Genomic DNA, 21,054 nt, shown 5'->3' with positions numbered 1-21,054 from the left:
GGCAGGAGCATGAACCAAGAAAGCTGACAATTTATTTTAAACAATTTAAGGTTTGGAGTCAGAAGTCCCAGTTCTGTCATGAACAATTTGTACTTGACTTTTCTGGGCACCATATGTCTTTGATGTAAATGAGCTTCAGAGATAAGATTGAAATCAATATATCTGTATCTGTGGGGTAAGATTTTGAGAAGTATTTTCAGTTCTCTAATAAGATCTCATAACTGACATGATTTATAAAAACAAATGGAGGATTTCTGTATATTTAAATACAACAGTCTTCTAGAAAAGAATATCTTCTCCTAGAGCCTCGGAATTTCAGCTTCTCTGACTGGTGAGTCTGATCTTGGGAAAAAAGTAATACATTCATGTACAATATAATATGATGTCTTTTTCTAATTTACTGATTGCTAGAATGAGTTGGAAACCATTTACAAAATGTATATTATTTATTGATAATTTTGCATACAGAAACAATTTAAAGAAATGATGATCCTATATTACTACCTGAAGGTGAATTCAATATCAATGCCTCTGAATTGACAGGAATTATTGTACAAAGTGAATGTTGTGGAAAATGGAGGTGATGTGCTCCATTTTCTCTATTGGTGGGGTATCCTAGTAGCCTTTTTATTTTATTGACTAAATATATGATATCCACATTATTAATAATTACTTTTACCTTTGACCTAGAGTTGAAGTTTACATTTTTATAAGAAAATTATCTCTTGAGTAACATAAACTCTCTTTTTGCAAATGTGTTCATTATTTCAAAAGTTTAAGTAACCTCTTTCAAAGTAACTTTATTCCCATCACTAATCCATTTTCATTACTTTTTAGTCATCCTTTTCATAGTTCAAAATAAGTCCCTTTTTCTGTGTAATTAACACTGTATAAAGGACTATTTTATTTTCATAACTCATTTTATTTAATATATTTTCATTTCCTCTGTTATTTGGTTTTGGCTGATAAAAAAGTTTTTACTATTTCAAACTTCTATTATTGTGTTCTTTGAAAAGCATTTTCTCAGAACCTTCAAATTGTCTATCTATCTATAAAATATTAATTTCTGTGAATTTCCCTCAACCCCCTACTTTAAATCAAATTAGTTTGTATAAACAACACTAATAGTTGCATTGTTTTTATACCATAACATGAATGAACAGTTATTTTAACTAGTAAATGATAGAAAAAGTTCACCAAGATATATATAGTTTTCAGTTTGTCTAACACCACAGTCCTGAATTAAACCAATGAAGCGAAATCATCAGATAAGGAAAAAGAGAAATACCATCAATCTCCAGTTTTGATTCCCATGTTAGAGATTTAGTGTTATTTAGCAGAAGAATAGTTTATTCTATCATGAGGCAAAAGATGTTGCTGTAATGTTCTGCAAAACCTGGTTCTTGATAGATCCATAAGTACATGAGAAAATTTAGAAGATAAATTCTTATTAACTACATTGATGAGATCTAATTCTTATTAATTACATTAACAATATCTAATATATTTGTGTTCTAAACTACATTAGTATTAACCTGTATGTTAATATGCCTATTAAATTTTTTTCACATGAATATTTTGCTCAAGTTAGATTCCAAAATTTCCTAAAGGTGACCAAATATACTTTCATACATGCACACTGAGATGTACTTGGCTCAAAATCAAAACTGAAGAAGAATGGACTTGAGGATATGAGGAGGGGGAAGGGTAAGCTATGTCAAAGTGAGAGAGTGGCATGGACATATATAACTACCAAACGTAAAATAGATAGCTAGTGGGAAGCAGCCATATAGCACAGGGATATCAGCTCGGTGCTTTATGACCACCTAGAGGGGTGGGATAAGGAGGGTGGGAGGGAGGGAGACGCAAGAGGAAAGAGATATGGGAACATATGTATTGTATAACTGATTCACTTTGTTATAAAGCAGAAACTACACATCATTGTAAAGCAATTATACTCCAGTAAAGATGTTAAAATAAAAATAAAGATACAGTTTTGAAAAAAAAAAAGAAAAAGATTGCTCAGTAAAGAAGTGGGGTGACAGAGTACTCTTGAATATAAAAATCACTGGAATAAAAGTCAGTGTTTCCTGGCATGAGTCCAACTCTGTCTTTATACTCATCACAAGACTTCCCTGGACCTCCCTTCCACTTCTGGTAAAATTAGAGAACCTTCTACCTCAGGTATTCCTTGTATCTAGTTACTGGGAAAGTAATACACAATTAGTGGCAATACTCCAAATACTAACACATGCTCTATTCTGAGTTTAAAATTACAAATGAGTTATGAAACTATCATTTACCACCACCTCATATGGCATGGAAAAGAAAGGGGGGGATAACAGAAAAGAAGAAAAATAAGCAGTTTAATGAGCCTATCAGCAAAGCAAATATTTGAATTTAAGAAATTCTTGTTTTTTGAAACTGGGAAACATCTTTATTTTAATATGTTCATCACTAGTTTTATAATGTCTTTAAATAGAAATTGCTTGTTTAATATACAAATTATCCAATGATCTGTATCAATTCTATGTTTAATCATGATAGTGGCACCGTGATCATTTTAATTTTACCTTAGGAAATTATTTGAAAGTCTATGTAAATATTCAATGTGCATCTACTGTATGACACAGCCATACCATTCCTCTGCCTTACAGAGATTAAAAAAAAAAAGTCTTCAAAAATCCTTGTACAAATAATATTATAATATCTTTATTCATGATAGTCCCAAACTAGAAATAGCCATGGTGTCCTTCTAGAAGAGAGGCATAAACAAAGTGTATACATTCTTACAATAGACAACTCAGCAATAATTACAACCTGGATAAATCTCAAAAACATTATGTCATGAGACAAAAGCTAGACACCACACAGTATATGCTCTATGATTACATACAAAAGATGCTCTAAAACAGAAAAAATGAATTATTGATCAATTTAGATGAGTGATGGTTTCTGAGAGGGGTGATCAAGTGGGAAAGGGTAGGAGGAAACTTCATGGGATAATAGGAAAGTAACACACTTTGACCATGGTAACTGATCCACCTATGCACTTAAAATATGTGCATTTCATCACTCATAAATAATACTTTAATTTATTAAAAGACTTTAGTTAATGAAAAGAAAATAAATTTTGTCACTACAACTGAAGCTTCATTGTCCCCACTCAATTCCATTCCCATCCCTAGCTCCTCAGAGGTAATCAGGATTTTGAAATTAGTATGTATGCTTCCCAGGCATTATATTATTCCTGTACTACACATGCATGTAACTCTTCCAATAGATAGCAGACATTTAGTTTAAAAGGTATTTTTTTGTGTAATAAAGTAATATTTTGACATTAAAAACAGAAATAGCTGTGTATGTTTTAAGTTTTCATAAGACTGCATTCATGGATTTCTCAAAGCGTATAAAATATATTGAATTAGACTTCTTTTTAGAAAAAATGGTTAGATACATTTCTCATAAGTCATCTTCACAGCTTACATAGCTAATGTTTTTTTCTGCCAGAGACTACTTCATTTTAGACTTAGAAACTAATGAAAGTTTCCATGTTTTCAATGAGCCAATATTCACTAGTCAACTAGTAACATTTTTTAATGATAATTAACATTTCTTGAATTACTTCTAGCTCTTATGAAACTGTGTTCAAGTTTCATTTCCATCCTCAGAGGTCTGTTGGCCTTTTTGTTTGCTTATGACCTAACTCTCAATTCCCTCAACTTTGCACAAACTTCCCCCATACCTTACTTTCTTTCTGGACTACCTGATTCTTATACTTACGGACAGTTCTGTATATAAGTGTCTTGATGAACTATCGATATAGTCATTGTAATGTATTAAACATATGACAACAGATATATACCCATTGAAATAATATGGGACTTCCTATATTTTAGGATTTCCTTTCTTTAGTTATTTACTTATATCCCACAGAACTTATCAACTCCAGGCCTTTTATTTCTAACTGGTGGTAAGATCTTCCTTTTCTTTATGTTCTCATATTAGTTGTACATCAGTAGCATCAAAAAAGGCTGAAATCATGATGGTAGGTAACACTGATAGGGTTTTGCCTGTAGTCTATTCTTTAATAATTTTCATCAATCCCATTAGGTAGTTAAGTATTGTTGTATACTGCTTACTCTGTATTCCAACCTAAATTTCTAACTGGAATTTAAAATTTAACTTTTATAAAACTAAGCTCCTAAAAAAATAGATATATGTGTATATATAACTGAATCACTTTTCTGTACACCTGAAATAACACAATGTAACTCCCATGTAAAATAAATATTTAAAAATTAAAAATTAAATAAATAAAATAAGAGGGGAAAAAACTAAGCTCCTAATAGTTTTCCCCTAAACTAGCTCCTCTCTCAGTATTTGTCATATCAGTTGGTAGTAACTTCATTATTCCAGGTGATCAGACCAAAAACCTGGAGTAATTGTTTACCTTTTCCTTTCTCTCACACCTCACTTTAATCTATTAAATTCTATCTTCTCGAAGTTTCAAAGTATATCTAGAATATTACAATTTCTCACCATCCCCTCTGCTGGCATAAACACATCTAGATTATTACAATAGGCTCCAAATTGATCATATTTTTTCCCTTGACCCTTTCAGTCTACTTTTTAGTAGGTAATCCCAAGTTATCTTCTACTTGACATCACTTTCCAGTCAATGTAACTGTTTCCTAAAGTCTTTTCAATACCTAAGAACCTTGCCTTGTTGGTTCCATTTGCCCCTTTGACTTTGTTTCCACCAAATTCACTATTTTTCAACCATGCTGGTTTATTCAAAAATTTTCAAACTTGCCAGGAACACTCATAAATCAGGGCCTTTGTGGATGAGTTCTTCCTGAACTATCTACAGTACAAGGTTTATTTCCTTCAAGTTTTTACTCTTTTGCTCATGGAGACATTTCCTGGCCACACTATCTAACAGTGACTACCCCATCCCTGCTAATACTTCCTATCCTCTTTCTCCAGCTTTCTCCTTAACATGCATCATAATCAAACTAAGAATGTCTTACTTATCATGGGTCTATCTCTCTCAGCCAGTTGAAATATAACCCCCATGAAAGCAGAGATTTCTCATTTGTTTATGGCTTTCTCCTAGATGCTTAGAATAATTCCTGGAACATACTCGAAAATTATTCACTGATTGTATCTTAACTACATTTCCACCTTCAACAACTGTCCAAATATTTCATTCATAGCATATGTTAACAAGTTCAAGTATATCGAAGATTTGGGAAATCTTTTCACAGATGGCTCAAATTTCAACTGTATCTTCAAGAACACTTGGGCATTTGCAAGGCAGATAATGTGATAGAAGGGCATTCCCAGTCAGAAGGATCATGGGGATTTCATGGTGCCCTGGAAAGATTGTGAATGAGGAACACGACATGTCAAGAAATGAAGCCAGAAAAATGTCCTGGGAAGATTTTGAATGACCTTGAATTCTATGTTAAATATCTTGAACACTACCCTCGACAGTATAAAAAACATAGAAATGTTTTGATTCAGTAAAATTACTTGTTACATCGATTATAGAAAGAAAATATTTGTGGAATTTATGGAAAATGCATTTTGGAGATAACAGATGAGAGGTTACAAGATCTATTAGAAACTATAGTTATCTAAGTAGTGGAAGATAAATTGGCACAGAAACAATAGATTGAAGAGGTTAGGAGGAATAAGTCACAAATATGAAGACTTCCAAGAATTTTGGTGGTGAGTGAAAGGAAAAAAATGGGTGCAGTGTCCAGTTAGTGACAGAATGATGAAATGTATCTGTAGAATGAAGGCGAATTCGGGATATTGTAAGCTAAGCAAAGGCGCAAGTACAAATGAAGCAAATAAAACTGTAAGAGGAAAAGGGGATAAACATATAGGTAAGTGCTTAGAGGATGAGAGAGAAGCAGGTGGACCTACATCTCATAGAGAAGCTACTCATAAAATAGTTACTGGAGAGCCACAGAAATGAACAAGGACAGTTGTCTGATTTTCATGCTCTCAGAAGTTAAAAGCAAGGAAAACTGTGGCTTCTAAAGGCAAGCAGTCCTGATTGTAAAGGGAAATTAAAGTGTTTACTAAGTATCCACCAAGTGTCAGGCCAACTTAAACAGCAAATATGTAAAGATGAAAAGCCAGATTTCTTCTGCTCCAGAGGACAAAGTGATTTAAATAATTCCATAAAAACAAGATGATTGCTAAGCAGTAGCAAAGGAGACATAGAAATCAGAAACAGATTTTAAAAGGGCAGTTTCATGAAACATAATCCTATGGGGGAAACAGCTTTAAGCTCTTAAATACCACATGTAATAATTGGTTTTCTTTAGTTTTAAGAATGTAGTCACACTGTAGTAAATTTCATAAAGATTTCTATGGAAACTTAGGAATTTTAATAACTTGATGCCTAAACATTAATGCTTTGGTTAACCAGAATATGTGGTTTTCCAAAATGATTCATTTTTCAATAATTACATGCATCTAGAAACTAACATTCTCTCCAAAGATCTCAAATTGGCAGCACTTGGGCAAAATCTAACTGCACATGGGTTCTGTCTTCAGACACGATATTTTTAAATAGTTTTAACTTATTGGTAATCAATATACAAAAATGTTCTGAATAAATAATAAGACACAGACTAGCCTAAAAAGTGGAAGATTTGGCAACAATGGGGCATATACATTACATTTCAAAATTGACTGGAGCTGAGTATTTCCAGGCTTGCACTTTCAGGAAGACCACATTACAGTCCCTGTGATACATTCTTTTCTTTAAACCTAGACTTCAGACAATTATGTTACCTGCCTGGTTATTATAGCCATTTCATTCTGTGATTTCTGAAAAAGTCAGTGCCACGTAGATACAAATTCACTTTACATAAGTTATTTCTAATCATTAAAATTCTATAAATTGGATTCAATATGAATATTATTATTTTAAAGATTCAGAAAATACTGAGAAAAGTTAAGAAAGTAAATGCTTATGAAAGTTACTGCTAACTAGTAGGAGAGCTGAGATTTCCAGCATATCACATAGACTTGCATATGGCTAGCCATATTTTTAGTGTTGGCAAATGATAAGCAATGAGTATGAAAAATGTATTTTTTCACATATTAATGAAATTTTAGTTAACATATCTAAAATGTCATTTCAGATATTTATTTAAAATGTTTTAGATTAGAAGAGGCACTGAGGTACTTCTAAGAAAACAAAACAAACAAAAAGTTTATCCTGAACGACCCAACTAGTACATGGAGGAGGTGAGCTACACAAACATGAAATATAATCACTATACATTATAAACTCCTCCTTACCTGTTATCATGTTCTAAATCAACCTGAGTGGAAACACTCCTTGGACTACGTGGTACAAAAATTGGATGGAAAAACAATTCTAATCTTCATGACTTCTTAGAATTTGAATTCTGTTTAGGAATTTCAAACCACAGAATTACCATGTTATGGAGGAACAAGGTTTAAATAGCACTGTGATAACCCATCATAGATCTCCCACTGTCTGGACTACTTGTCTTCCTTTTAGGAAACAAGGTAATATTTTCATTTATCTTTTTATTATTCTATATAACTTGTAATATTGTAAAACCTAATAAAATTGCTCTAAAAAGTATTTTTAAAGAAACTAATGTCACTGTACGTTAAGATTCTTTGAGAAATTGGTAACTAACATAGCTACTGATTTACCTCCTTTTCAGTACTTCTGAATATAGTCAACATATAGACACTGGACACTATTATAGTGCTCTATCTTATGATGAAATGCCACAATCTTATTTTAAGGATGAGCTCATAATAATGAGGTTTTTGGAAATCCAGGGCACTGCGTATTTGATGTATGACCGCCTGAATCATTTTCTTCATCTGTTAATAAGACTCATGTACCTAACAAAATTGTTCCAGAGACTAGAGAAAGAATTTACAACATACCTAGCACAATGTCTGGCAATAGCAGTTGCTTAGTAACTACAACTATTTCTATGGTTCTCATTTATCAACATGCTAAAGGCATTTCTTTAACTTTTAGTTAACATTTGCCCATGTTCCAATTTCTTTCATCCATGGAAAATAAAATGTCTTAAGTAAAACTGAGGTAAATGGCTATATATAATAAATTTATTTAAAAATTTTAAATGATAAAATTTAATATATATCTAATCTTATTTTAAAACGTACTCATTATGAAATGCTTCTAAAGTGAGTATCATATGTCTCAGCCTGTAAGAGTAAACAAACATATCTGAGATTCTTTAGTAGGAATGAAAAATTAATAACAAAATCAGGCAATGCAAATCTTAAGATAGAGAATAATTCCCGTGCATAAACATTCTCTAGATGTGCATAGGTAAAGATCACCAGTAAATTTAACAGTTTGAGTCAAATAAAATCTTGCCCTTTAAGAGTAATTTCATATTTGTAGATCTACAGAGTAAACACCGTTATATGTCAAAAAGGCATTAGAATAACTTTACTTCACTTTTCAGTTCTCTGTTTATCCACTGGAAAAGATTAATTGATATGTGGTCAGCTAACCTGGGGGACTTATATGTAGTCACAGTATTAGAGAAGGAGCTGGAGGGGATCTTATTAATCAAATCCTTTTAGTTAAACCTCTCTTTTTCTAGACATTCAAAGTGAGGTTCAGTGATGTTCAGTGACTTGCTCAAGGTTCAGCAGCCTGTCCCAGGCTGAGCTGGGATCAGCAGGCCTCTTTGTACCCATCACAGTGTTATTTCCACCTGCTAATTCTTCCCCTTAAGAGGTAGCCAGGCTCCTTTTGCCTCACCTGAAGTCTGATTTCAAAATGATTTTGCATTTCTGATAGTGATTCTCCACAAGATTAAAGAAGAATTGTAAATAATATGGCCTTATTAGTATAAGCATAATTTATTATTTTCACCACTGTATCTTCATGTCTAGAATGGTACCTGACACAGGGTAGCAAGTATTCATTAATAAGTGAGTAAATTAATAAATTAATTAACCATTTATACATAGGGTCAATTATTCTACTAACTTGCTAAGCCCAAGAAGAACTTCCACAATTTAGAAACTAAGATTTTTCATTATGTTGTGTTAATTTCTCCTTATAAAAAACTCATCAAAAAAAAAAAAAAAAAAACTCATCATATTCATATCCATGTGTTTCTCAGTGAATCTGCTTTTATCAATCTTCATTTCCCTTTCCTAATTATCTGGTACAAAGACAAATAACATAACATAATTAATGAGGAAATATGTGATTTTAAGGAGAATAAAACTATTATTGATTAACTCCATATCTATTTCACAGGACCAAGTAAACATGAAGTTCTTCCTTTTTACTTGCCTTTTGGCTGTTGCTCTTGCAAAGCATGTAAGTATAATAAGATATTTATGTGTATCTATTATTACCTGAATATAAGAATAGTGAATCTTTTATGCAGACAATGGCAGGGGTAGGCAGCAAGGAAGTGTGACCTTTAAAACCTATTATCAAAGATGGCGTTGGCCTCACCTTACACAAGATATCAAGGTGGACAAAAATACTTTTTATAAAGTGTTCTCCTTGTAGGGTTGGAAAGATTTTAGTCCTAGGTTAAAAGGCATACACTTTCTTCCATATCTGTTTGAATTTACTGAGGAACTATTTTCATTCCAAGAACCACTTCCTAAAAGTTAGAAACATATTAAACCATAACATGGACATCTTTCAAAGTTCAGGAGAGCGACAGGTAAAATGTAGATTCCCAAACCATCTCTCAAGCATGTGTCAGAATTCCGTAATTCTTGACTACAGTACCTCAGCAAATTTGATACTTAGACAGGAAACAAGCATGTGTTGAAGAGTGCTAACTTTCAAAATTACTTACCAAATAACCTAATGCAAAGTCATTCCTTAACTTCTCAAAGCATTTTATTCTAGTGAGAATGTAATAATAATATTCATATCACACGATGATAAAGAAGGACTAGATTCTTCATGTGAAATGCTTCGAAGACACAGGCACATAATCTATTAACTTCCTCAGGAGTAACTCAGTTTTTCCCTTACCCTGCAGCCTGTGCTGCCAATCCCTCTCCCATACCCAGTGTCTCACTCCCTACAAATGCACTGTATCATCAGGGTAACCAGAGTTCTTTGCCTCCTTTGCATTTCCATATCTCACATATCAATCTTGAAAAGTTTTTGTTATTAAGTTTACAGCCAATCCAAGAGCATAGCCAGAGTAAGAATTCTAGTTAGGCAAACAGAAAAATATAGTAATAATGCTTCAGTGATCAATCTTACACCAAGCTTCATTGTTTCTTTCTTCTGTTTATAATCTCCTAGTCTTAACTACTCTTCTCCCTTTCTGTCTAAATCAGTAATTGTCTTTCCCTTAAGATTAAATCTAGCAATTAACATAAATGAAATGAAACAAAATGTGATGGTATTATAATATTTTAAGATTCTGTAGCACATCTGCACATATATCATATTATATTTTAAACTGTGACAGGATTAATATCAAATACTTAAAAACTAAGAACCCAACACTTCCTAAAAGCAGTAAATACATTAAGCTATAAAAAGGATTCATCTGAAGTACAGAATGATTTGCTTATTAATATTATAGCATATAATATTACAATGATAATGAAAAAATTCAACTAAACACTACGCATTTCCAGAAACAAATTTCTAAATGTCTCTTGCCATCAAAACAAGAACAATAAAAACAACAAAACAAAACAAAAATACTGAGATAGCTTGGCATTTTAAATCTACGATAAAACTGAAACTTGTATTTGTTTTTGTTTCTTTTATAGGAGATGGAACATGTCTCCTCCAGTGAGGTAAGACAATTTGGTGTCAACATAAAATCCTTTCACTTAGTAAAAACATAATATGCCCTAAACTCTTGTCCTTAAAATAGTTTTCCACCAGTGAGTCTAGAACTACAGTCAGAGACAATTAGAAGTGAAGCCATAAAAAAAAGTAGATATGGAGGAGTAAAGACCAAAAAATCTACACATTCAAATCACCAAGATTAGATTTGTGCATTTTTTTTCTAAAGACCTGTCAATATTAATGATGTTTGTTCACAAGTCGTCATGAACACTTTGTGAGTACAATGACAGGAATCCACTCTGTTTCTGCAATGAGGACTCAAGCTTTTCTGGAACTATGTTAAATGCTACTTTCCAAATGACTTCCTGGCCCTAACAGATGCCCAAAGACAACTCCAAGGTCACCTAAGCATTTTCTTGTTTTCCTGTGATGTGTTTAATCCCTTTTTAAAAGACAAAAGTAAAAACATGATAACAATAAAAAAAAGAACACTGGAAATTGTACAGAGGAAATAGGAAATATTTTCTTTCTTCTCTGTGGATGATATTTGAGAGAGCTTTTGATTCAGTTATTCATAAACCAAAGCACAATGCGAAATTAGTTAGTTATCTGAAATATAATAATTATGTAGAGGGAGTGAAACTTTGGCTAACTTTGTTGTGTAATTCAGGTAAAAACTAATACATTATCTACACAATGGATAATGGTTGTAGATTGATATTTTATTAAGCTAGAATGAATTCAACTTAGGTAAATAAGTAATATTGTCTTTCTCTTTCTAAGGAATCTATCAACATGTTCCAGGAAGTAAGTCCTAAATTCTTAATTAAATATATTTTAACTTTCTTTTTTAATCAAAGTTATAAAATAAATTTATTTACTTCATAGAAATATAAGCAGAGAAAGAATGTGGTCCTTCATCCCAGCAAGGTAAATCCTGATTACTTTAGTCTGTTAATCTTCGATTGATGAGACTGCTTTTGCTATCAAACATGGGTCACTTTCTCATTCAGCCAAAAAGAGTATTATTTTTAATTCTGATTGTGAAAATGGTGATGTTTTCATTGTTTTGCCAAAATGCTATGGACTAACATGAAAGGAATTCCAGGAAAAGACTTGTGAGCCATTTTTGAGCCACAATGTTAAAGCAGAGTATCTTAGAAAGATTTTATTGTTAAAGGTTCATCACCTTTACTTTTCTTCCTTAATTCTGTACCCTTTTGTTCAAAAAATTATAGTTTCTTTACTATCACTTTAAGCTCAAGAATATTACCCTGGATTTCAGTAAATGCTATATCCTTTTGATTTTGTTTTCTTTTAGGAGAACATTTGTTCCACATCCTGTGAGGTATATATTGATTTCACATCAGTAGTACAATGTGAAGTAAAATATAGTATTAGAACCACATTGAAATTAACCTGAATTTGGAAAATATATTTCAAGTCAATCAAATTTGAAAACCAAGATTATCTTTAAAGAATGAGACCAAAAGTATACTGTCTTCTCTTAATTCTATGACTAATTCAAATGAAGAAAATATATCTTTGCATGAATCAAGTAATACATTTGATTCCCAGATTCTATGAGGAATGAAGAACTTGTCTTTTAATGGTTTTCATTCTTGAAGTCTCAAACTTATTTTCCTCTTTTTAAAATTATTTTTCTATTGCAATATTTTCTTAAAATTGGCTCAATCAATTTGGTTATCACAGAAATAATATATATTTACTTCCAAAAGCATGTTAGTTGGGCTAGTGATTTATCTTTCCTAATACATAATAAAATAAGTAAGGACTATTAAAATGAGAAAGAAAAGCTTATCCATGCCTCGCCTAAAATTATCTTGTGCATTCATTCATTCCCTTGACAAAGCATTTATTCAACAAGAACTATGGCCCCAACACTACCTTAGCCTCTAGGAATACAGTAATAAATATGATAGTCTTCGGGGATACAATAAATGCAATAAACAATGATAAACACCACTGGTTGTATGTTTATCACCAAATAGAAAATTCTATTATAATTCATACAAAACTCTTACAATGTACATTGGTGCTCTTTGACAGAGCTATCAGGTATCTGACTCCAGAGGAAAGTACATTTTAAATCAAGCCAGTGTCAAATCAAGAACCTACCATTCACCTTCAATGTAGTTTTAGCCTGAAAAACCTTTCAGTATTGCTTAGGGCAGTGTTTCTCAAAGTGCTACCCTTCAACTAGCAGCATCAGCATCACCTGGGCATGCTTATGCACTTTAAAAATTTGAGAACCTTTTGTTTAAGGGGGGTGAAAGAGGGAATGGTCACTAGTATAATAAAGACATGCTGTAGTGGAAATATCCAAGCAATGAGCACAATGGGAAAAAGTGTCTGGAAAGGAAGAAGCATAGCCTTGGCCCAGAGCCTTGTGTCCTGAGGCATAGCCTGAAGACTTCCTACTTAGTGTCTACGAAGCCTGCTTTACTGTTTCTCTAAGCTTTGTGTCTGTCTCAAACGGAGAGCCAATGGCGGCCTCTCATAAATAACAATTGTGTCCTATACAAAGGGTTTGCAGGATTTAGTTTTCCACACTCCTCACTAGTCCTACTTTGTAATATTTTTGCCACCTGTCTACACTTCCTAGGCATCTGATATTGTATGAATAACATAGAATTGATGAAAACTTTAAAATGAAACATATTTTCAGTCACATGTTATTAATTTGACATAGAGTGAGGGCTCTCAATAATTTATTTAATCTGTAATAAATAACATCATTTCTCAGTAGTAGTAGCTTGGGCCATAAATATATTTAATTAACTGCCCCTTCTACTCTAGTACAACTCTAAGGTTAAATCATGCAAGTTAAGTTAATTCTTCTTTTCTTCCCCTTAGGAAACTGCTGAAGTTCCCAGGGAGGTAAGTAATTTTCATTCAAATAAAATGAAATTCACATCACCCAGCCCTGTTTTCTTTTTGTGTATTTTTATAGCAAGTGCTTTTGTTTTCTTAACAGAAAGTTAAGCTTACTGTGGAAGACAAGCAATACCTGAAACAACTGGTAAATTTCTCGTACAAATTATAATTTCAAGTAAACCATGATAGTATTGCTGTTTCTTCTCCCAAATGTTCACACAACTCATTCCATCCCAATGAGTTATTTACCCCCAGTTTATAGTAAGTAATATATTTTTTGTTACTTTAATTTCCAGCTATTATCTTATCAAACTTGTGGATTTATAGTTTAAGAAAAATGAGTGTTGAGCAATTATCCAACTGATTTTGAAGGAATTACAAACTTTAGAAAATGTGTTTCAAGTTTAAATGGTGTGAGTAAGATACCAGTGTAGTTGAGGTATCATATTTTTGTTCACTCAACTTCTCTTTGACAACAGTGTCATAGAAAGATATCTCAAGTGTAAAGGTTTGCAAGCCATACATAGGAGGTCATGTAACCCATCCTCTGTGGACTAGAGAAGCTTGCTGTGTGCACAAGGAAAGAGCATCTGCTTTGGAGTTAGCAACTTGTATTCCAACCACAACTTCACAAATCATTACTTAACCTCTCCAAGCTACAGTTTCCTCAACTAAAAATGAAGATAGCTATGTTGACCCTGAGGAATTACATTAGATGATACGTATTTCAATTATGCAAAAAAAATGCTTGGAGCACAGTAGTTAGGTGCTTCTAAAAAGAAGGTAAAAATTATTGTTATCATATCCCTACACAGAGCAGACATACCTGCTAAAACCTTTAGAACAGAAACAGTCTTTCTTTGAATACTTAAAAATTGTGACTCCCCAGATAAGACCTCTCTTTTTAGGAAATTCTGACTGCTAGAAAGGCCATTCTTAACTTTGTCAAAATGTTTCTAGTAGCATTTTCCTTTTGTACCACTCTTTTAAGGTAATTCTGAATTCATCCAATAATTATTCCCAGGCAATTCTAGACAAGTCAACATTCTACATGTCCATTTATTTTCAAATCTCTATGAAATTAAAATTCTCCTGAGTGAAGATGCCACTGTGGCTTTATATTTAATCTCTAAAAAAATCATCAGAGTCAGATCAAAGGCTCTGGAATTTACTAGAATATTTATTGAGCCAGATAGATAGATAGATAGATAGATAGCAGTTAGATAGACAGATAGATAGATAGTGCCTGCTATCAGGCACTATGAAAACTGCTATATATTTTAACAGATATAATCCTACATGATAAATAATGCTCAGATAAATTAAGCAATATGAGCAGGGTCGGGGCTTCCCTGGTGGCGCAGTGGTTGGGAATCCGCCTGCCGATGCAGGAGACACGGGTTCGTGCCCTGGTCCGGGAAGATCCCACATGCCGCGGAGCAACTAAGCCCGTGAGCCATGGCCGCTGGGCCTGTGCGTCCGGAGCCTGTGCTCCGCAACGGGAGAGGCCACAGCAGTGAGAGGCCCGCGTACCACAAAAAGAAAAAAAAAAAAAAAAAAAAAATATGAGCAGGGTCATGGATTCCAATACCCAGGATCAAGGGAATTAAAGTTCAGCTCTATCTGACTCCAAAGACCAGACTTCTTACATACATGGAAAAGAAAATGACAGACAATTACCTTCTAATTCAAGAAATGTTCCTTTCCTTTCTTATACATATTTTTGTTTTTTCCACATAGATATTGTTCTGGAGGCCTTAATAATCAGACAATTTCTTTAATTTTGCAATTTATTATAAATGTAGGAACTGTTACAGTAAATGTTTTGTTACTAAACTATTCTTGTTAGGTAAATTTGCCGCCATTTATAAATTATCTAATTCAATAAAGTTCTAAGTAACTTGTTTCTTCCAAAATCTGCTTTTGACACAGGGAGGAAATTCAGCATTGGAGTAAATATTGATAATTTTCTTTCTCTCTAGAGCAAAATCAGTCAGTTTTATCAGAAGTTCCCCCAATATATCCAGGCTCTATATCAAGGTCCAACTGTTATGAACCCATGGGGTCAAGTTAAGAGAAGTGCTGAGCCCTTTATTCTCACTGTGGTGAGTGTTGCTTTTATTTATTTATTGTTTGTTTGTTTTTCTTTTTGTTTTTGGTGAGGGATGAGTTCAGGATAAATATATGTAAAGTAGCTAGAGACAAAATGTCCCAACAAGTTTTAACTGAGAAAGCAGAACAAATGCGAATAAAATCTTGTAGTCCAGAAATTAAATAGCAAACAAAAAATAGCCCAAATGTAGTAACAAATAACGATAGTAACCATAGTGACAAATAAGTAATTTAATTTGAATTATTCTAAGTGTATGTTCCTACATCATTTTGCTTGGCTCCTCAAACAAGTCTCTAATGTATGAGGGGATAATAATCATTAATTTCATGTAGCAAAAATATTGTGTTGTTAAGAAAATACAAGAAAGTGAAGTAACTTGCCCAAGTTCCAAGTACTCTCCACCATTTTGTTTCATAAAACAGTCTGTCTTAATGAACTTTTTCTCACATGAGGAATAAATAACAAAAGTTTTCTTGACCCTTTTTTGGTTACAGAGCAGACAGCAACTCTCTACTGGTGAGGTAAGGCATTTTCCTACAAAGTCAATAACTTGGTAACTAGCAAGATATTATACACTTATTATACACTGTACTAGACAGTCTTTGATGTAATTTTTAAGCAATAAATCTAGATATACATAATATAGGAAAATCGGATCTTCAGATCTCTAAGAAAAATCTGGGGAAGGCAGAACAAAAATGTACACATCCAAGGATACAAAGATTAGATCTGTACTAGTAGACCTTGCCAAAAATGTTAACACTACTTCTTTTTTAAAGGTCACCATTAATATTGCTATCACACCAGAAGACATGGTGTAGATCTTACATTTTATAAACGAGTGGGAGGAATCCAATGTATCATTCTGAAATAAGAACTCTAATTCATCCAGATCCATACAAAGTGCTGTTATCCAAACATCTTCCGGCATACCACACTTGATTAAATACATTTTCACATCACACAAGAAACTGCCTAGTCTTATTCTTACTTAATAATGAATTAAAAAGTTCAGAAAAGAGAAATAACAATTTTACAAGTAAGATTAAATGCATCAATTCAATTTTTTTTAAAGGAATCTGCCAGCTCCTCTCAGGAAGTAAGTCAAAACCACTTATATTAAATATAGTTAAGAAATTACTTTTTAGTTTGTTATGGTTATAAAGTAAATATTACTTATTTTGCATAAATATAAGCAGGAAACAATGTGGCTATGCATCCAGTCAGATAAAATGTATTTATATATTTATTGGTTCATTGATGAGATATGTCATTCATCACTCACTTAAGAAATATGTATTTAGCAAGTATTATGCCCTTACATGATCTTAGATCTTTGGAATACAACAGCGATTTAAAACACAATAAAAATAAAATTAATTATTCTTCTTTATAAAAGAGGGGTTTTCTGCATATATTCAAGATGAAATTATGTATAACAAATACAGTGAGAATAAAATGTCTAATTCTTTTTAAACTATTTTTAAGGAAAATTCAAAGAAGACTGCTGATATGGTAAGGTATTATTTTTATATGAAGCTCTATTTAATTCATATTTTCAAAAATTAATATGGTTAGGTCTATCTGAAATGTTCTGCTTTTAATAAAATACAGTTATATTTGTAAGTTACTTAAAAATATAATTTCTCTCCACCTTTTAATTTGTTTCTCTCAATTGCCCTGAATTCTTTCAATGAATCCTTCCATATAAGCCAGACTCTCCACATAAGTTTTATATGGTTCCACTGCCTCTTTCTTTTTTTAATCAAATTTTATTAGTTTTTGAACTAGAAATTTTAATTTTTCTTTTTTACCTGTCATACTAATATTCCTTTTTGTAATATGATACAGATCTTTAATTCCACAAATATCAAAAATATACTGCTAAGGATTCAATTATTCTGGTCCCCAGATTTTGACTACTTTTTTTATTTCTCAAAGAATCTTCTAGTAGCTCATATAGTGAGGAGAATGGTACTTTTAATATAAAACAACTAGTTTATTGAGAAATACTGTATTTTTCTGCTGTTAATTACTTTAAGTAAATTAGGTATTGATAATTTTTTAACAGAGCCACATCAAAATAGCCAGTAGACATAAAGAAAAACGCGTGTAAGAAATATACAGAGTCATTTTAGAGGTCTGAAATGAAGTAGATACATAGCCAAGAGTAGCTGTTTTACCCCATGCTTTTGATAATGTTCAGTTGGACTCTGGTTCATTGGTAATAGGAATTTTTAAAATAAGCCAAAGCCAAATCAACATCCTGTCAATTGCCTTCACCATAGTTCTACCCTGAGTCTCTCTCGCTGTTTAAAGGGTTGAATACTGGATTGGGTTATGAGTTGTGTAAATCACAGGTACAAGAACACTTGCTGTGTTACAATGAGCCAAGTGCGTAAGCACAATGGGAAAACTTCCTGGGAGAGGATGAAGCATGGATTGTGGCCCACAGTCTTGTGGCCTGAGGCACAGCCCAACATCTTCATCCTCAATGAAGGAGGAAGCATGCTTTACCCTTTCTCTCAAATTGGGGGTACCCGGGCACTAAAAAAAAGAAAACAGTGGTCTTCCCATAAAGGGCATGCAGGCTCTGCCACATACCTCAACAGCCTGATTAGTTTTAGTTTTTCTCCTTTCTCTCTCTCTCTCCCCACCTTTGCATCTGCATATACTCCATGAGAATTTGACATTATATGAACGATATAGGTAAATGGAAAATTCAAAACATAGTTTCATTCATATATCATATGGACACAGACAATGCTCTGATAATGAATATTTAAACTCATTAAATCCATAATAAATTCCTATAAAGTAGTACTTGTTTTTTGGTAACAGTGGTTTGGCCTTGAATTATTAAAATAATTAGCTCTAGTTCTCTACTATAGTGATGTAGACAAAATTACTCGTGGGCTATCTAAGTAAAGCTGATCCTCATTTTCCTTCCCTAAGGAATCAACGGAAGTACTCACTAAGGTAAGTAACTTCCGTTCAAACAAAATTAATTACATATTATCCCATATTTTCTTTTGTATTTATCGCAGTTTATTTTTATTATTAACAGAAAACTACATTGACTGAAGAAGAAAAGAATGGCCTAAAATTTCTGGTAAATTTTCCATGCAAGCCTTTGTAGCGCAACCAGTCTCAGCTTGGACACTGCTGAACTGCAATCCTCTTAAAAAACAAAAAACTGATATTTTTAATAAAGTCTAATTTCTATAAAAGTCTTCCCTATACTTTGTCAAAACTATTACAAAAACATTCTCCCATTGTACTAATTGGATCATGCCATGTATCCCAACCATTATTCCCCAGTTATTCTAAAAACCCATTGATTTTTCATTTTGTAAAAACAGGGAATTATCCTGAAGGCAGATGCCACGTGTTTAATTACAGTTTTAATCTCTATAATAATCTATAGTTGGACCCATATAGATGGTTCAAAATACAACACAGAGGAGAGGGATATTTATTAATAGGTGACAGGCACTATACCAAGTGCTCTCTATATATTAATTCATTTACTTCTACAAGGTAAGTGACACTCAGAGATTAACAATTGACTCAGTGTCACAGATTCTTCTAAGGTAAATCACACATTCTATATGGCTCTAAGGACAAGGGTGTTTCCACCAGACATGGGAAATAAGCCACAATCTGAGACACTTATTTAGTAAACTAAGCAATTATCCCCTTGCCTTCTTACACACACCTTTTTTTTCTTTTCTCTTTTTTATTTCTGCTTAAGTATTTTGGCATTGGGGTCTGAAATAACCAAAGAATATTCTTAATCCTACAGTTTATTTTATGAATGTAAACATAGAGTTAATTTTATATGAATAACTTCTCTTTGCTTAAGTCTGTTTGGTATCATTTAGAATTTATCTGAATAAATAAAGCTTTAGTTGATTTGGTTATGTCCAAGTGTGTTCTGACACATCGGATAATGGAAAAATTATAATTTTTTCTAGAAAAAAATCAACCAATATTATCAGAAATTAACCTGGCCCCAGTATCTCAAGACTATTTCTCAGTATCAGAAAACTATGAAGCCGTGGAATCACTTTAAGACAAATGTTATCCCCTATCTGGTGAGTTCTCCCTTTTATTTTTAATTTTAAATACTGAGTTATCTTTTATGGTGAAAATAAGATAGGGAAATTAAATTCCAACAAGCTCTCAAGTAGAAGATGAAAAAAATTAAGTAAAAATGCTAGGTTGGAAATTAAATTAAATTAATCATATAGTATAAATATAGTTACAATAAGCAGAAATAATTATAATGATAAATTGTGTTTACATTGGATTTAAATTTCTTACGTGTTTGCTTATAATATTTTAGTTTATTCCTATAGCAATTCTTCAAGGTGGGTCAGCATAGAGAATATGACTTCCATTTCACAAAAGTATCTGAAATTCCAAAAAGTAGCCTGACAAAGCTCTAGTTAACATTTCTCCTTTATTTCATTTTTTTAAAAGTGTGACTTAGGAAACTTTTTTAACATTAGGAATAAGTGGGATAGCAGGAAATTGCACCCAGAGAACTGACAGTTTAACATAAAAGTATAGGATTGGTATCAGAAGCCCTGACATAAATAAGCTTTTGACTTTGGTCAAGTCACTTCATTTATCAGGATTTTAAAAATATGACTTAATTTATTGCATATACATGTAACATTTAAAGATATCTGCCCCATGATTAGAGAAAATAAGAATTTAGCATCTGTAGTTTGAATATGAGATGCCAAAACGATGCTCTAAATATTTCCATGGAGTGGTAAATATTCTTTTTGTTTTTTTTATAAGTGCATAGCTAAAATATATTATTCCTTTCTCTTTTAAAGAGATACCTTTAAGATTCTTGAATTAACTGCTTCCACTTGATTATGGTAAGTATCTTTAGGCTTATAATTTAAACAATAAATAGGATTTTTGTATGAAGAATACATGTTAATAGAGTTTCAACTTTAATTAAGTCATACTTGGTTTATGAAATATTTAAAATTTTGCTTATACCTTTTTGATTCACAAATGTAGGTGATCTGTGTATTTGCATGATTTTATAAATATTTTGAAAATAAATTATAGGAAAGTTTCTCTATAGCTGATAACACATTCAGCCAGAAGCAACAGCTCTGGGTGGAAATTGTCATAAGCGTAATGGTCACAGGGATGTTAACTTATCACCTTCGAG

At 32.4% G+C, this 21,054-nt stretch overlaps 2 protein-coding genes across 5 annotated transcripts in view; one reads left to right on the top strand and one right to left on the bottom strand.

The window, feature by feature from the left end:
- The window catches only part of CSN2 (casein beta), a 43,369-nt gene that overhangs the window by 15,443 nt on the left and 6,872 nt on the right, over positions 1-21,054 (bottom strand). The gene's annotated exons all lie outside the window — the stretch shown is intronic.
- Positions 284-20,750, top strand: LOC131758140 (alpha-S2-casein). The gene is made up of 16 exons (XM_067036918.1): positions 284-331; positions 7,448-7,563; positions 9,323-9,385; positions 10,822-10,848; positions 11,627-11,650; positions 11,732-11,773; positions 12,165-12,191; positions 13,721-13,744; positions 13,842-13,886; positions 15,724-15,846; positions 16,349-16,375; positions 17,343-17,369; positions 18,810-18,833; positions 18,922-18,966; positions 19,832-19,951; positions 20,705-20,750. Exons 3-16 carry the CDS (start codon positions 9,335-9,337, stop codon positions 20,714-20,716), a joined length of 618 nt encoding a protein of 205 aa, XP_066893019.1. The 5' UTR covers positions 284-331; positions 7,448-7,563; positions 9,323-9,334; the 3' UTR covers positions 20,717-20,750.

This window comes from Kogia breviceps, chromosome 6, assembly GCF_026419965.1.
Source record: "Kogia breviceps isolate mKogBre1 chromosome 6, mKogBre1 haplotype 1, whole genome shotgun sequence".
NCBI classification, from domain to species: Eukaryota; Metazoa; Chordata; class Mammalia; order Artiodactyla; family Physeteridae; genus Kogia; species Kogia breviceps.
This window is presented reverse-complemented; position numbering and strand designations above follow the sequence as displayed.

Bases quoted from the DNA above. Each gene is read 5' to 3' on its own strand.
- LOC131758140 (XM_067036918.1), top strand. From the start codon at position 9,335: ATGAAGTTCTTCCTTTTTACTTGCCTTTTGGCTGTTGCTCTTGCAAAG. The intron at 15,847-16,348 runs GTGAGTGTTGCT...TTTTGGTTACAG, and splicing joins AGCCCTTTATTCTCACTGTG to AGCAGACAGCAACTCTCTAC. The intron at 17,370-18,809 runs GTAAGGTATTAT...TCCTTCCCTAAG, and splicing joins CAAAGAAGACTGCTGATATG to GAATCAACGGAAGTACTCAC.